This window comes from Onychostoma macrolepis, chromosome 22 (assembly GCF_012432095.1).
Source record: "Onychostoma macrolepis isolate SWU-2019 chromosome 22, ASM1243209v1, whole genome shotgun sequence".
In the NCBI taxonomy this organism is placed as follows: Eukaryota; Metazoa; Chordata; class Actinopteri; order Cypriniformes; family Cyprinidae; genus Onychostoma; species Onychostoma macrolepis.
This window is the reverse complement of record NC_081176.1, coordinates 21,861,595-21,879,955: the sequence shown is the minus strand read 5'-3', so window position 1 is coordinate 21,879,955 and position 18,361 is coordinate 21,861,595. Positions and strand designations below refer to the sequence as shown.

General features: G+C 37.9%; 1 protein-coding gene across 1 annotated transcript in view; it reads right to left on the bottom strand.

Annotated features, from left to right (window-relative positions):
• gna15.2 (guanine nucleotide binding protein (G protein), alpha 15 (Gq class), tandem duplicate 2) overlaps positions 1 to 6,413 on the bottom strand; it is a 7,717-nt gene extending 1,304 nt beyond the window's left edge. Inside the window, exons 1-8 of the mRNA XM_058759721.1 lie at positions 6,267 to 6,413; positions 4,684 to 4,850; positions 3,024 to 3,208; positions 2,746 to 2,900; positions 2,417 to 2,545; positions 579 to 708; positions 335 to 488; positions 1 to 214 (exon numbers count right to left, since the gene is read on the bottom strand). The exon at positions 1 to 214 is cut by the window's left edge and continues 1,304 nt beyond it. Coding sequence (XP_058615704.1) covers positions 12 to 214; positions 335 to 488; positions 579 to 708; positions 2,417 to 2,545; positions 2,746 to 2,900; positions 3,024 to 3,208; positions 4,684 to 4,828 — 1,101 coding nt within the window. The 5' untranslated portion in view covers positions 4,829 to 4,850; positions 6,267 to 6,413 and the 3' untranslated portion in view covers positions 1 to 11. The remainder of the gene's footprint in view (positions 215 to 334; positions 489 to 578; positions 709 to 2,416; positions 2,546 to 2,745; positions 2,901 to 3,023; positions 3,209 to 4,683; positions 4,851 to 6,266) is intronic.
• Between the last annotated feature and the right edge of the window lie 11,948 nt (positions 6,414 to 18,361).

Below are 18,361 nucleotides of genomic sequence, written 5' to 3'. Positions count from 1 at the left end.
TCTGGGGCTCATTAGAACATTCCAAAGTCTTCTAAGGCCTTGACGAGGACGGTGTCTTTCACGTCTGTGAAGACTGTCCGGATGTTTTTGGTGTCTGTGGCGCAGGTGAAGTGACAGTATATGCATTTGGAGTTGTTTGTCTCAAAGGAAACTGCTTTTTGTATATATAAATTTTTGATGAACTTCATGGCATCTTGAATGTCCCGACGTTTTCCTGAAGGTGGCACCAAACCACAGAGGAAAGAAAAGGAATGGAAGAGCGAATCAGATATGTCAAGCAAAAGATCACACATATAATTCTGCCTTAAACTTAATTTAATGTGCTCCAAACTACCGTTAAATCCAGGAAAGTATGTTCTTAGGTCTGAGAACTGAATTTTCTCGGCCAGGATGTCCTTTTTGTTTAAGAAGAGAATGATGGAGGAATTAGCAAACCATGTTGAGTGGATGGTCGTGTAGAACAGTGACAAACTCTCTTCCATACGGTTCTGGAGCCAAATAGAGCAAAAGTACACAGATGAACAGATTTATCATTACACAGGAAGGACTGTAGACATATGAGGAGAGAGGCAACATACATCCTTGTTATTCTCCTCCAGAAGTTGGTCGTACTCGCTGAGGGAGGCGAGAAATATGAGTGACATTACATTTTCAAAGCAATGAATCCACTTCCTTCTCTGTCCTCTCTGACCTCCAACATCTACAATCCTGAAAAGACAGACAGACAAGAAAATCAAGTTCAGTCTTCTCAACCAGTTTTCTATTTGATCTGCTGTGGTGGATTTGTACAGAGCCCTTTAAAGGACATTGTGGTGGGAAAAATTTGAGGTGAGTGGAAAAAATTCAGGGTGGGAGGAAAAAAATATTTTCAAATGTTTTGCATTCCCTCGCAAAGATATTTGCGTTCTCTCGCAAAACCATTTGAGTTCGGACAAACTCTTCCTGTTTACTTTACAGCTTGCAGTGATTACAGCTCGTATGTTCACAATGGAGTGGTTCATAGAGTTTTATTTTGAACTTGGCCTCAAAGTAATACAGTCAGTGCATATTTCGAGGCACGGTTTTGGGACATAATAAAACGCTTAATGTGGCTTAATGTATTAAAACAGTGACATTAGGACCAAATTCGATAATAATAAATACTAATAAAATTGTTAGGCTTATATTAATAACCTTATTAATAATATTACTATTAATAAAGGATAATAGCCCAGAATATGAATGCAACGGATTTGGTATTTTTAAATCACCGTTTTCATTATAGCCTACCTTAAGCGTTTTATGGGGGAGAAAAAGCTTAGGCTGCGTGCAGGGCGTTGCGTTCATATTCTGGGCTATTCTGCTTAGTAATATTATTAATAAGGTTATTAATATTAGCCTAATAATTTTATCAGCTTTTATTATTATCGAATTTGGTCCTCACTGTTTTAAAACATTAAGCCACAATATCTTTGCAAGAGAACGCAAATTTTCTCGAGGGAACGCAAAAGTTTTACGTGAGAACGCAAAACATTTGAAAAATATTTTTTACTCCCACCCTGAATTTTTTTCCACTCGCCCCGAATTTTTACCACCACAATGTCCTTTAAAGGGCTCCGTAGATTTGCATCCCAGATTTGTCCCTAAACTTGTTTCCTTCTTCCTTTTGGTCACATTTCTTCTAAATCAGATAGTGGCTCACCTTGATTTCCTTGAACATTTAGTCTTGTCTGCATAACTGTCTCATTTGCCTGAGGTTCCTTGTAAGTTATGTAAACAACAAACCACATGCAATGCACTTCAGGCTATGATGCTATCATTAGTTAAAGGGACAATTGACCCAAAAATGAATTAAATAACCCTTATATTGTTCCAAACCTTTATGACTTTCTTTCTTCTGAGAAAGAAGAAAAGATTTTCTGAGGAATGTCCATAATTTCCATTTAAAATAAAAGTCAATGAGGTCCAAAACACCATGTTATGTGGTAAGAACATTTATCAAAATAGGATAAGTGGCCACAGTGTCTACAGATATAGATTTTTCACAACAAAACTAAAGCATACTTTGGGCATCAAAGTTATGTAACTGTAATTATTGTAAATTAATGTAAACAGCTGGAAAAGAAGGCTGTGTTCATGCATCGTGGATCTGTCATGAACACGCGTCAAATTCTGACATGGACGAAAAGAAATTGTTGAATTAATTTATTTTTGTTTTCTTTGCGCACAAAAAGTATTCTTGTAGCTTCATAAAATTACAGTTGAACTACTGATGTCATGTGGACTATTTTAACAACGTCTTTACCTTTCTGGGCCTTGAATGTGTCAGTTGCATTGCTGTCTATGGACGGTCAGAAAGCTCTCAGATTTCATCAAAAATATCTTAATTTGTGTTCTGAAGATAGTTTGTGAGTAATTAATGACAGAATGACAGAACCTGAGAGTTATCTTCTCCAAAGTAAAGCAATGGTCTATGATGCCGGTAGTGGGGAATCGGACTTGTAGAACATCTTGAGGTGAAGGGATGTAGCCTTGAGCTGCGATGCGGTCCAAGTTATCAATAAAGCTTAAAAAAAACACACATAATTTAAACACTTTGATTGAAAATCCATGTGCCGTAGAATTCCTTATAAAGACCTTATTTGCATAATTATTTGCATAACATTTGTTACATGAATTTGTCAGTGTTATCAGGAAAAGAGAAGAGGAAATAGACAAAGATGCAGGTAGTCAGGGAATGACAGGAACTGTGTTAAACACACTTACTATTTAGTTGAGTCTAGAAGCTGATACTCTCTGCGCCGACTGTAACAAATCTTTAAGCCTTTGTCTGCCCACAGATGATTAATAGCCTCTACATGACTTCTCTGCAGCTGAGTTATCTGATGTATGTCCATATCCTGGAACCACTGGGCATAAATCTATGGATATTACAGACTTAATATTTTTCGATATACTTTATATTGATCCATAATAAAACTATGATAATATGATTGTTGATATAAAATGATCCTCATTAAAAACAGACTTGACTTCTTGATCACCTCGTTCTGTGGGTTGGCGTAGGGAATCCTTAGCGTTTTCATGGCATCTGTCATTGCACACATAGATTTGAAGATATTCTGAAAAACCAGTTTAGTGTAGCTACGCCTCTCATCTTCCGAGTATCCGCTTCCATGAATGATTTTCATCTGCTTCATAAACGTTGTCTTTCCGCTTTCCCCTGTGCCTAAATCAAAGCAAAAGTATTATGCTTCAACATTAGTGACCTGCAAACAGGAAAACTGGAAAAAAATAAATAAAAAGAAATTTGCATACTAATAGTACTTTACTAAATTTTGCACTGCTCTGAAATAATCATTTGCCATTGTGCTCAGCAGTGTTGGGGAAAGTTACTTTTAAAAGTAATGCATTACAATTTTGTGTTGCTCCCTGAAAAAGTAACTAATTACGTTACTTAATGCGATTAGTAATTCGTTATGTTACATTTTGCGTTAATTTTTTAATCTGGGCATGGCTTGCTTCTTTGTTTTTAATATAAAAAAATTCTAATGTAAAAGCCCTTTTGCACCATAAGTGAAATGAATTCACCTCAGGCTGAAAGAAAATTACATTCATGCAGGAGAAGATCACTCTTCAGCTATAAAAATAAAAAATAAAAAACAAAATAAAAAAAGAAGCACAAATGTTAGTTTATCTAAAGTAATTTTTGCTTATTAGTATGGTTGAATTGCATCATCGAAGGTCAGCAGCAAAGACAGGTTAATAAATGGGATTAAATACATAAAGGATTTGTATTATTTAACCTATTTAATTATTGCAGGTTTGCGCCATATTCTGAGTTTGCATTTCACTGTTTTTATTCATTTTAAGGAATACTGAATCTGTTTATGTGAGTGAGATGAATTAATGCATGTTCACATTTAGTCTAGAACTACAGTAACATCATGTTTACTCCCTATTTCCCGACAGGAGACTTGTCAGTCAATAAACGGGGAAAAAAGTAACTGGCGTTACTTATTTGAAAAAGTAACTAAAATATTTCCTTAGAAATTCAAAAGTAATGCGTTACTTTACTAGTTACTTGAAAAAAGTAATCTGATGTTGATCTGTAATGCGTTACCCCCAACACTGGTGCTCAGTGGAATGTGTTCTGTCCCATATAAGAACAGTCTAAGTTTTAATTAGCCTAATTATCTTTTCAAAAAGCTCAGCACTGGGTGTGTTTGAATAATCAAGCTTGATTGAGTCTCAAAGGATTCTGGGAGTTTAAAATTTGTATTTTGACAGTTGGAGTTTGAATTGTCTTGGCTCATTTGAACATTCCGTAATGGTAAGTCAATGTGTTTGAATATTTTTTTATGTTATGTTGACACCAGAAAATATCTGTATGTAGGCCTACTGTAGCTATTACAAAAATGTTGCTCCTGCTTTAGTGAGTGAAGAGGAACTGAAGTCACACATTTACTAAAACTACCACAGGACCAAAAAGTGAAGTTAGTTTTTATAGCTACAAGTCTAATCAGCTCTTATAGGAACACCTGTCAGGAAATTACCCTCAAAGCCCTTATGACATTTACTGACACAACATAATGCTATGATTAAATTTACTTTCACTTTTAGAGGAACATTGTAAGTTTAAATATATCAGCATGTTTCCAATTTTAATACAATTCTGATTAAAGACTGACAGAATCATCTCACCTAATAAAAGCACCTTGATTTCTCTCCGTTGTTTTTTCTTCTGCTCTGCAAGGATTCGTTTGATTTCATTATTTATGTCGATAGCGATCCTCTCCTCTTCAGACAAGCAACAGATGAAACACGCACAGAAGTAGTAATGGCCCATTTCTCCAACACAAATAGAATAACTATGAAAACATAAACAATCATTCGAATTATGATATTCAGCATTATTTTTTTCTTATAGCCTAATTCTTTTAAAATGACCATGTATTATCTTCATCATTAATTAAATGCAGATTTGGCAGTTTGGGTTTCTGGAACTAGTGTGCGGGAAGCTGGAAAAGGAAAACCCGGAGTGGAATTTGAGTCGAGTGATTCCAGAAAGCTTTGAGCTCTACTCATATATGGTTACCAGACCGGTTTTTAGTCTTTGCGTTGCCAGGTTACACGCAAAGCTTCAAAGCATTCGAATTCTTCTGGAACTTTTACGTTGGTGGAGAAGAAATGATACGAACTAGCTGGCCTTTTGAGTTACTCCATATTAGTCCATATTAAGCAACATAGACTTTGAGGAGAACAAGGAGTCCCCCCAATAATCAGATATGGCCAAATTTACACCTTAAATGTACATTTTTGGGTAGTCTGACTCAGCATCTTACCGGGCTCCTCAACGTCAAAATTATTGAGACGGCCAATCAAATTCAAGATGGCGGGCTTCTATTAACAGAAGCTGTGTGAATTCAAAGCACTACACCACACTTCACTGTAAAAAAAAAAAAAAAAAAGTTGAGCGAACTTAAAACCAGCTTCAGTACATTTTTGAGTTTGCTCAACTTATTTTTGTGGGAGATTCTCAAATTTTTGTTGTATAAATATAAAACGACAAGTTGAGAAAACTAAAAAATCTGCTGAAGCTGGTTGCCTTAAAATTTTAAGTCGGCTTAACTTTTCTTTTTGTTTTTTTTACAGTGTTTTAACAGTCAAAGAGTGTAAATATACATGTAATATTTAACCATTGTTTTACTATAAAAAATGTTAAATGATTGACTGCAAACTATAGTTTAATTAATTCGTAATTGAATGACATGACAAGATACACAACAGTGTTTTTAGCAGATTAGGCATATGATTAAGAATATTTCTGAATGAATTTAATGAACATGTTATGTACCTGCTTAATTTTTTTTAACTCAGACCTGAACTTGAACTTTAATACTTAAACCTGAACTAGAACAAGAAAAAATAGTTTGGTTCCCTCATGTTCAAGACACGGTCATGGCCGTGAATTAATTTGGTGAATTAATTGATGTATGAAAGCCAAATGTTACACTCAAAATCAATATTCACATTAACTGCATTCATTCTGTTGTGTATTATTGCCAAATTAAAATAAGCTTTAGTCCCCCAACACAATATGTGGCTTCTAACACCACCAATAATAGTGTGAACAATTGCTCACAAAAATCTGTAGATTAATCAATCTCTGACTGAAGTGGAAATGTTAAAGTACTTCTATGGACAACAAATACACTTTTACTGTACTGTATTTCACTGTACACAACCATTAAAACTAAGTAAACATGACAAAGAGAAACACTCACCTTTATTTGTAAAACCTACGGCGTGAAATGGGAAACAATATCCATCTTCTTCAAAATAAACAGTGGCTGTGCCACCTTGAAGGAGTTTTCCCAAACAGAGTTTTTGTCAACTGAGTCACATTAGTTCACTACAGACAAACTACTTGCATTTCCTGAAAGTCTGCCTTTAAAGTGCAGTATGCTGGGTATGTTGCAGAGCAGAAGGGAACCAATGGGAAGTCAGAAGAATGAACCGTGACATTATTCCGCAAAGCTTAGTAACTATTTAAAGTGGCCAACACTATTTTTTATATTAAGAGTAGCTCTTTTCATAGTGTTGTGTTGTTTTATTAGTTCATCGAGGAGAACATGGCTAGTTGTCACACAGGGAAATTGGCAGGACTGGTTGTCACATTTACAAGCAGTAAAGTGTCACACAGTATATTAATTTTGGGTTCTTTTGACCAAAACAATGGTTTACTGTTGGTTTTAATAAATTTACTGTATAAATGTAGCAGAAATGCCAGTAGCCTATAATACCACAATAATAGGTGATAATGTTCATTTCACTTCCAGGGGCCGGTTCTTCGTACGTCGTTTATTACATCTGAAATGAATTAAAAGATTCCAGATCTTCTAATCCTGATAACTGATCTCTGGCTAATTTGGTTCTTCAAACGAATTTGCGTATTAGATGAAAATATCTGGATTAAGTTGTCTAAGATTACGGCGTGTTCTCATGTTCCCCGAAAAGGGCAGAAAACTTGACAAACTTCTGGACCTTTATAAGCGTACAAACCTATATAAATGTTACAATAGATAAATGAAATGTGCACTGTTTTTAATTTATTAAAAATTTTTTTTACATGATTCCCAATTATTTATATTCATGATTTCTAGTATTTGTACAGGCTTTACATTTTTATGTCAATGTCGTAATTAGCAATTCATTGAATTTTATCTTTGAAGCAAATTTCTTATGTGACAGCATTAATTAAAGTTTCTTAGAGATCAAGTTATCTGCATCTCTGCGCTCCATCAAGCCACTCCCATAATAGCTGTTATCACTCAAATTAATGCACGATTCAGACTTTATAGCTGTGTAAGACTCCAATACAATTATAAAGTAATTATTTCATCACTAATAAATCTTTCAATGAGTAAAACTGGCTGTGTCTATAGTATTATAGACTACACAACATAGTACATATTTACATTTACATGAAATAAACCTGCTCCCGAGCAGGTTTAAGCTTACGGACCCGTTGCTATGACAGCAAGTCCAGGATGAGCTTCGAAGAACCAAATGATCCCAGATCAAGCGAAATCATCAACAATCAAATCCAGCTAACTGAGTTAGCGACATATGAAGAACAGACCCCAGGATGAGGAGGAAATGTTTTGGCATATGTTGCTGTTTGTGAAGCATATTTCCACCATCTGTTGTGGAATTGGTGTTTGCTCCAAATGCAAGCATAAAGTTGTTTGTTTCTTGTCAGGGACTGATGTTGAACACGCAAAATGCAATACAATAAAGATGGAGGTCCAAGAATGGTATAGTTTTGATATTAAAATGATTTAATTGTTTTGGATTTTTGAACTACTTTAAATGAGATCAAACTGAAGCATGTGCTTTTATTTACAAGTATATAACTTGTCATTGCTTTTGTCAAATGACCTATTTTCAGTGGAATATGTATATATCTTTGTGTCATGAGATATTGTGGATTTTTGGTTACAAGTAGACACTGGGTCCCTACTGCCCTAAAGAACAGAACATAGCTTGTTAAAGGAATAGGTTGCCTAAAAATTAAAAATGTGTCATAATTTACTCACCCTCAAGCTGTCCCAAACCTGTATGAGTTTCTTTCTTCTGCTGAACACAAAAGAAGATATTTTGAAAAATATTGGTAACCAAACAATTGATGGTAACCAGTGACTTCCATAGTATTTTTTATTTTTATTTTTATTTTTGTATGGGTTTTTATAATGGGGTTTTTTGAATCATGAGTAAAATTATATCTACGGTAAACATGACAATACTTGGACGTTTTGCTGTACAACGTGAATTGACCCTTTGCAGGGAGTTTGATTGACAGGCAATCTGACCAATCGTAATCCGCCATTTTGTCCGACAAACAAATCAGACAGAAGATTAGATTAACATCTGTGGACTTAAACCTGAAAAATGGTGTGTATTGATGTCTTTCTGCGGCTGAAATAAAATACGTTCTGATGTTCATTCATGTTTCTTTCTTGCTTTAAGTAAATATGAACGGTTTATTTAGCAAGCAGTAAGAAATATTACAGAAATTGCATAAATAAAATACTGCATAGTATTAATCAAATATGAACTGATTCTTATTAAAGATCCAAAAGTGATTCAGTCAAGTGCAGTTAGTGATTAACATTAATGATGACAGACAGCAGCAGGTAAATTAGACTGCTGTCCCTTTAAGACCAACTGCACGAATCCAATATACTGATACATATCCGGTTTTCACCCAACTGTTAATGTTTATTTAACCGATAACTGACTGTGTTTACGGGAATACTCCACACAGTGGGCATTTTGACATAATTGTGTGCATATTTGACCATTCAAGCACAATAAAACACGGAAGAGATCTGTTTTGGCAATCATATGCTGTCTGAGAGAGGGGCTTTTTTAGTGTGCACGCTTCGGCTGTGTGTCAGCGCGAGCAGGGGATCGAGTTCTTTTTCACTGCTTATTACGCTTAATAACTTCATTAAACATCATGCACTTCCCAAATTTGCGATCGCATGCTGTCTGAGAGAGGCAATTTCTGAGTGTGCGCTTTGTGTGTGTGTGTCAGTCAGCGCAAGCACCGCAATGAGTTCTTTTTCACTGCTTACTGTACTTAATAGCTATCAAGTGCATACCATTCTTTATTTTCTCATTCATGCATGATTATGCAGATATATTTACATGCTGCGGAATACACGATATAGCTAAATCTCTAGCGATAGACACTTTATTCCGCAGTAATGATATAAACCATCATACCGCCCAGCCCTAAAGTGTTTCTAATAAGTAGCTAGACACAAATGTTTAGGGTGTGAGTGTGTGCAGCAAAATGTCTAAGTATTGCCAAGTTATGTTTACCACAAATAATGATTTTACTCATGAGTCTATCAGCGATTTGATTTCTGCATTTTTGCCAAAACTCCCATTTTATAATCAGTGACAGTTTGCACTGCTCAACAAGTCTCTTAGTTATCACTGTGTTAGTTACTGTATGATGAAAGTATGTTGTGAGATTGCAGAAATCGTGTTGCAATAAGGAAATCATTGCATCATGTGCTTATTGGACATGACTGTGTTCGGCTACAGTGCAGCACTGCAACCTTCAATGAACGGTATCATCAAAACTTTTCGCACATTTTCGCAGCTGTTACAGTAACAATGCAGTAAATGTTTTCAAGACAGTTCCACGTGTAATTCTCATTTCATATGTATAGATGATAGCCAGACACGCTCCTGATATCAAAATTATGTAATATTATAAAATAATTTTAAAATGTATTTCATTACCCCTTTAAATAAATTGATGTTAAAGCTTTTCTCAGAACAAAGCACTTTTTAATTAGAAACTGGTGTCAAGTCAGTTCCTCTCATCACATTAAAAAGCTATTAAAATGTCCCTTTGTAAAATATTTACATGTTTAGTATGTAAAATATAGATTGTTTATTAAGCAAAATGAAAACTTATATATATATATATATATATATATATATACACACTGTATATAAGTTTTCGTTTTACTTCATTATTTATAACAGAGCACACTTGGACTAAATGTACACACACACATATATATATATATATATATATATATATATATATGTATTTGTGTGTGTGTGTGTGTGTGTGTGTGTGTGTGTGTGTACAAAATTACATTTAGTCCAAGTGTGCTCATTTATAAATAATGAAAAAAAATCAATTAATTTGGCAGAAGAGTACACAAACGTGCCTTAAAATAGTAGTGTTTCTTAATGTAAATAGATTAGCATTGAGATCAATATTATAGTCTGATGCAGAGTGTCATGAAAGTGAGTCTGGGGCTCATTAGAACATTCAAAAGGTGCATATTTCCCTAAAAGGTATAGTGTATTTCACATCATTTAAGACTCTCTGGATGTTGTTGGTGTCTGTGGCGCTGATGAAATGTGAGTAAATCATTCTGTAGTTCTTTGTCTTGTCGCTAGTAGCTTTCTGTTTATGTAACTGTTCAGTGAACTGCAAGGCATCTCCTACATCCTGACATTTTCCTGAAGGTGGCGCCAAACCACAAAGGAAAGGAAAGAAAAGAGCGGATCAGGTATGACAAATGAGATCACAAATATACTGCTTTGATGAAATTTAAAGTGCAATAAATTACCTTTAAATTGAGGGGAGTATGTCTTTAAATCTGAGAATTGAACCCTCTCGGCCATGATGTCCATTTCGTTCAGGAAGAGGATGATGAAGGAATTATCAAACCACGGTGAATGGATGGTATTGTAGAACAGCAACAAACACTCTTTCATACGGTTCTGGAGCCAAAGAGAGTAAAAGTGAGGACAGGAGATGTATTTCTGTAAATCTGCTTTGTAACGATATATAATCATAAAAAGCGCTATACAAATAAAAGTGAATTGAATTGACATATGAGGAGAGAGATGCAGAAACGTAGATCTTTGTTATTCTCCTCCAGAGATTGGTCGTACTTGCTGAGGGAGGCGAGAAATATGAGTGACATTACATTCTCATCCTTCTCTGTCCTCTCTGACCTCCGACATCCACAAACCTGAAAAGACAGACAGATCAGAAATCAAGTTTAGTCTCATCTACATTTCTATCTATAATGCTATCTTTAGTTAAAAGGAGGAGAGACTTCAAAATGAGAATCAGCTGACAGGATTGAGTCAACCCCTGCTTTAAAGGGATAGTTCACCCAAAAATGAAAATTATGTCATTAATTACTCACCCTCATGTCGTTCCAAACCCGTAAGACCTTCGTTCATCTTCAGAACACAAATTAAGATATTATTGATGGAATCTGAGAGCTCTCTGACCCTCCATAACCTTACGAAAATGTTTATTCAAGTGTTATTAGTAGGCTATACTTCCTTTAAAGTTTAAAATAGGAAAGTATACTTTTAGTCTACTAACGACATTTAAGTAAATGTGAAACGACATTTAAGTATATTGGACTTATACTTAGAAAAAGTTTAAATTAATTTGAGTTATATTCAAGGGCGTAGTTTTGGTTTGAACATTGGGGGGTTGAAGTGGACCCCGGGATGCTCCCTCTTAAGGTTTATTTGTTTGCTTAAATGTTTATTTTTGTAAAATGGTATTTTGTTCTATCCACCACACATGCAAAGCTGGTTGATTGTGTAACTGCAATAAAGTAATAGGCTAGTTAACAATTACTTGTTTACATACGATATATAATGTATTTTATATTATTTAGACACTTAGACTATAGTTTGACAATGTTAGAATTCAACACACCATGGGAAGTCAATCTAACTTAACATTTTCTTATATGGATATTGTTTATTTCTTACTCCTCAACAGTTCATCAGGCTCTTAATGATTTAATCTACGCCATCATTGGAATATGTGAAGGCCAGGTTTTTCCATCACTCATCATTAGAACCCACTGACTCTTGATTCCGACTTGTACTTGTCAAGGTTGGGTGAAGGGATGAGAGCGAGGACTCAAATGCAGGAGGAAAAGGGCTTTATTAGCAAAAAATATAAATAAAAACAAACTATCCCGTAGGGGAAAACAGACTGGCAAGGCTGGATGAGGCTGGACAAGGCTTGGACAAGGCAAGGCAGGGAACGACACGAGGCACACGCACAACATTCAACAAACTCGCACGGGACTGCAAACACAAGGAGATTATAAAGGGAGCAAATGAGGAGGGTGACGAGGTAAAACACAGGTTGGGCAAATTAACCAATAATCAAGAAACAAGGTGGGTGGGGTCTAGACAAATTGATATGAGAGCACATGGCAGACAGAAAACTAGGACAAAAGCCATGTGCTCACACAAAACAAAAACACAAGCACACACATGGCCAGCAATACAAAATCATCAGCCATGTGCTAAACAGGACACGAACACCCAGCTAATGAGAATACTCATAAGCCGCGTGTTCACACAAGACATGACAACATGAAAGCACGCAGCCAGTGGAAAAAAACCTAAGATGCGTGCAACACAGAACAAGAGAAAGCATGCAGCCGAACCCGAACCGCGTTCCGAACAAAACACAACACACACGGACAGAGGAGCGCACGGCCCGAGCAAACTCGAGACCGCACGCTCCCACAGCAAGACAGACCTGGAACGTGAGTGTCCGAATCCCAACACGAAAACCAGAACAGAGCCTGAACAAGCCAGCGTGCCGGGATCTAGCACGTCAGGGGTCCCGGCAGGAGGCCAGGGCAGGACGGGAGGGTTGAGCCAGGGAGGCTCCAGCAGTTCTGGAGTCCTGGCGGACGGCCAGGGCAGGGCCGGAGGAACAGACCAGGCAGGCTCTAGCGCGTCAGGGGTCCCAGCAGGAGGCCAGGACCAACAGCTTGGCAGGCAGCAAGGGCGGCCCCGGCAGGACAGGAAGCAAGGGCGGTGCCATCGGAGCAAGGAGCTTGAGCGGAGCCGGCAGGGCAAGGAGCTTGAGCTTGGGCGGAGCCGGCAGGGCAAGGAGCTTGAGCTTGGGCGGAGCCGACATCAAGGCAAGGAGCCTCGGCGGCGCCGGCATCAAGGCAAGGAGCCTGGGCGGCGCCGGCATCAAGGCAAGGAGCATGGGCGGCGCCGGCAGAGCAAGGAGCCGGGGCGGAGCCGGCAGAGCAAGGAGCTTGGGCGGAACCGGCAGAGCAAGGAGCATTGGCGGCTCTGGGACGGCCTCCTGGGCAGCAGCCGGCTCTGGATCGGCCTCCAGGCCTTGAAGGGTGGAAGAAGCCTTCTTCCTCCTCCGTCTCTGAGAGCGGGACACAGCTGCGTCATCTTCCGCCACTGGGGGCACTGCGGCATTGTCGGCCACCACTGGGGGAGTTGCAGCCCTTTCTGCCACCTCTAGTGATGCTGCAGCATATTCAGCCACCACTGGTGGTGCTGCAGCCTCTTCGGCTGGAGGATTCCGCTGACGAGCTAGGAAATCGATGAACCCCACAAACATCAGGTGATCCAGCCCTCTCATCCTCCACCAGTTGAGGGGCTCATCAAGGGCATAATTAAAAAGGTCCTTGAGGGCTGCATCGTTGAACTCCAGTCCCTCTGCAGTAATGCTGAACCTCAGAGCAAGCTCCCTCGGGTCAGCCCCCTGTTGATGGAGGGAGCTCAAGGTCTTAAATTGGAGCATGCGTTGGTACAGAGGGCTAGAGAGTGTGGAGTGTGGAGGCTGGTGGACAGTGCAAGTGCAAGCGCAAGCGCAAGTGCAAGCCACAACATTCAACAAACTCGCACAGGACTGCAAACACAAGGAGATTATAAAGGGAGCAAATGAGGAGGGTGACGAGGTAAAACACAGGTGGGGCAAATTAACCAATGATCAAGAAACAAGGTGGGTGGGGTCAAGACAAATTGACATGAGAGCACATGGCAGACAGAAAACTAGGACAAAAGCCATGTGCTCACACAAAACAAAAACACAAGCACACACATGGCCAGCAATACAAAATCATCAGCCATGTGCTAAACAGGACACGAACACGCAGCTAATGAGAATACTCATAAGCCGCGTGTTCACACAAGACATGACAACATGAAAGCACGCAGCCAATGAAAAAACATAAGCTGCGTGCAACACAGAACAAGACAAAACAAGAGAAAGCACGCAGCCGAACTCGAACCGCGTGCCGAACAAAACACAACACACACGAACTCGAGACCGTACGCTCCCACAGCAAGACAGACCTGGAACGTGAGTGTCCGAATCCCGACACGAAAAGCAGAACAGAGCCTGAACAAGCCAGCGTGCCGGTGTTATGGATCAACTGGGGATCGTGTTAACTGGGGATGTGCGCGTGCACGCAAGTATGTTTACCTGGATTTCCAGCAGATGTTAGACGGCGACAGATTCGTCACTGCGATATTCCACGGGTCATAGATTAAAAATCGTTTTTCAACAGTTGTATACATTGGCATCATGCATAATAAAGCTTTTTGATTCTGCGGTGTCCGTACCTGCGTATGTCACGCGGTTTTAGGGAAGTTTACCATGCTCCGATCCCACGCTCACAACCACGCCCACGTTAACAGGGGACAATTGTTTCAATGGATGATCAAACATGAAGTAAAAATGTAAGTATTTTCTTTTCAATATTAGCCTACTGTATCACATTGTGTCTGTAGTGTGCTGTCATGTGTTCTAAATAATAGATATAGATTAAGTTAAAATTAGCAGTAGATATATATATATATATATATATATATATATATATATATAAAGAGAGAGAGAGAGAGAGAGAGAGAGAGAGAGAGATCATGAAAAAAAAACAGAGATGGGCTACTTTGGCTTGGCTTGAGTTTGTGTGATTTTACTCTGCTAATTGTATTATCTGAGATCTATTGCTTGTACAGTTAACTCTGGTGCCTTTCTATCCTCTTCCCTGGACATAAAGTTTCATCCTGGATTTATGACTGATCTGAAATCAACATTTTGCATTGGCTTAGAACTCTGTTCAGAACAATTCTGTACTCAGTTTCTTATAATCATATAATCAATTAAATTAACTTCATTTTATATATGCTTAATAGTGTGTCTGTATTGTACTGTACATTATGCTCAGTTAGGTGCTTGAATATAAATGTTGTGAATCTGTTGTCTTTCGTTGAACATGTAGAGAACACTTTGTTTAAAGTAAATTCTAAGTTCATGACTCCTGGTTTTCATATAGGCCTACTGGTCTCTTGCCAGACTACTAGTGTTTCCATTTACATTACATTTATGCATTTAGCAGACGCTTTTATCCAAAGCAACTTACATTGCATTCAAGTTACAGTTTTTTTACATTTTATCAGCTCTTGCTTTCCCTGGGAACCGAACCCATGATCTTGGCGTTGCTAGCGCCATGCTCTACTATTTGAGCTACAGGAAAGAGACCATAGAAAACATGTTATGTGCAGTGCATCAAAGCCAAACTAGTATGTGTGATGAACACAGGAAGGCATTTTTCCACAATTTGAATGTGCGATATATGTTACATGTATGGCATGTTTATATTTTTAAGGTGGCAAAGTGTTTGACAGGTGTTTATTAAAAGTGAACCATGCTGTAGGATCTTTCTTACTGCCTCATAGCTTCTTTTTCTAGTTTCCATGTGACAATCACTCAGCACCCACAACTTTTTCATGACTGACACAGGCAGAACATATGATGCTGTGATGATGAATTATTATTACATATATGGCTAATATTGCAAAAGACAGTATACATCACTAACCTCATTTGGCATCTTACACGAATATGATACCTCTCTCCCAAACATTAATTAGAATAGGAAAACCTTCAATATTTACTTTATTGCAGACTTCTTGAACTAAAAATATGACACAAAAGTCTGTCAGCTGCATAAATAATGAGTGTGGACCTCTTTATATATATATAACTTTGAATTATGCCAGTTATCTTCATTTCAGGTAACAACCTCACTAACATTTGGATTCAGCCTTTGTGAAGATTTTAGATGACCCTAACACCTGTGAAGAGATAACAACCCCTGCAAAAAAATTATGATCCTAAGAATCAACATGCAAAACTGCACAATTATCCTTATATTGTAATCATTATGATCACAATATGTAAATCATTGCCTAAACATGTTTGTGCTTAACAGAATGATGTTAACTACCCAGATCCAGCCTGTTTCCAGTCCAGATGGTGGATCAGCACCTAGAGAAGGCCACAACAGCTCTGAATGTCAGTGGAGACCATGTCAACTGTAGATGTGCCCCACAGACAGATCCCCTGCGAAGACCTCTTCACCTCAGCCATCAGCACAACTGAACTGAGCCAGAGGATGGCATCACTGAATCAATGATGAACTGACTGTAACTGAGAAACTGACTGTTTACTATTGTCCTCATTTTAAAGCTGCTTTACAGCAGAATTGAACTTTGTTTGCATTATTGACACACTATTTCAGTATACACTGTGAAGCTATTTGGACACAACCTGTATTGTATAAAGCGTTATATAAATAAAGGTGACCTCACTTGACTTGACAGACCTCTATTATAAAACTGTACATTTCTGCAATATGGACATTACATTGACAGTCATTTCTGACATAGAAAAAAAAAAGCATTTTATATAAAGCTGCTTTGAAGCTATGTATTGTTAAAAGTGTTTGTGTGTGTGTGTGTGTGTGTGTGTGTGTATGATTTTGCTTCAACACCTAACTATGAATATACGTTTGTTGAACATTCCCTATTCAGGATTATTCACTGCAATTTATCTGTCACTAATTCAAAATTATATGCATAATGCAAAACTATAGCTTGTTTATCACTCATTCTTTAGCAATATACAAAAAGAAAGAAAATGAAATGCTTGACATTCCTTTGACCACAGCAATATTGATGCTCAAATTCATTTAAGTAAACACCTTATTTAATGCATTTACAACTGTCATTAGAAAAATCTGTTGAAACGAAGGTAGCCTAAACAAATTAATCTGGGCGTGGTCTGAGACGCGACATGAAAGCGCATTAAAACTTCCCTTAAACCGCGTCAGATACATTGGAACATCGACAGGGGAACAACAGAGTCCAATAATGATACAAACATTCACAAATAATGTGGAAAGCTTTAAAATCTGTTCCGTTGAAAATTCCCTTTGACGAATCTGTGGAGGTCCAACATCTGCTGGAAACTCAGGTAAAACTATTAGCGTGCACGCGCACGTCCCCAGTTAACACGATCCCCAGTTGATCCATAACACCGGGATCCAAGTATAGGTCTCTGCAGCAAAGTAATGGGAGTTACCAGATCGGGGCGTTTTTTGACCATGTTACTTGATTGGCTGACGTCATAGTGACGGTAGGTTTAGGGGTGGGGTTAGGTCAGGGGGATCATTTTGATTGCATGATTTAGAAACACCCAGCAGCTTGAAAATGCCTAGCAATTCAGAAACACCCACTTTTGCTCTGCAGAGACCTCAATCTCCCGGGATCCGAACACCACGCTCCAACATGAAACAGAGCACGTAGACAAGAGAGCGCGCGGCTCGAGCACACTCAAAGCCGCACGCTCACCAGGAAACAAGACAAGAAGGGAGTGTCAGAGCTCTGTCACAAAACCACGAATAAACTAGACCGAAGTGACAGAACCCTGACAGTACTTGCTCTTATGAAAAAGTACCATAGTTCTTAACTGTAGTATTTGTTATAATAAGACTAGCCTATTAATCATTACCAGGCCAATAATGACTTTTTTATTAAACTATATTGCATTTGTTATGAGAAACAACAGCCTTTAGAAACAATAGCTACAACATGCCACAGTTGTAATATAAATCTATAGGGAAAAATCTATTCGCTTAACAAATTAGCCTATCTGTTATAAATTCTACAAGTTAGACAAAATTTACCACAATAAATACGCCTACAGTAAAACGTGATAAATTATAGTAAAGGTGGTCATGAGTAGTTTGAAAATATTTTAATGTACTTGCTAGTTTTGGTTATTGGGGGGGTTCACTGTTATATGGTAGGGGGCGCTAGTACACATCTTCTGTACAGAATTTCCAAAAACAAAACAAGTGAAGAAGAAACCAAAACAACAGATGCTTCCACATGTTAAAACAGCATCAAAACTGTGTAACATTATGGAATAAAATGTCGACCAATGAAGAGGTAATAAGGACTGTCAAGCTTTAGGGTGTTGATTGACTCCATCTATGTCTTGATTATCATTCTGAATCCAATTCATAGTCTTTATTCAGCTTTTTGATCAAAATGTTGTTTATTTCTTTATTTTTTATTTATGAAACTTACCCACATTCAAGTGTTTAAAAAAGAATGCATAAAACTAGAATTAAATGTTTTTCGTTTACAAGCAGATAATCTGTTCTTACTCTTACTTTTGATGTTT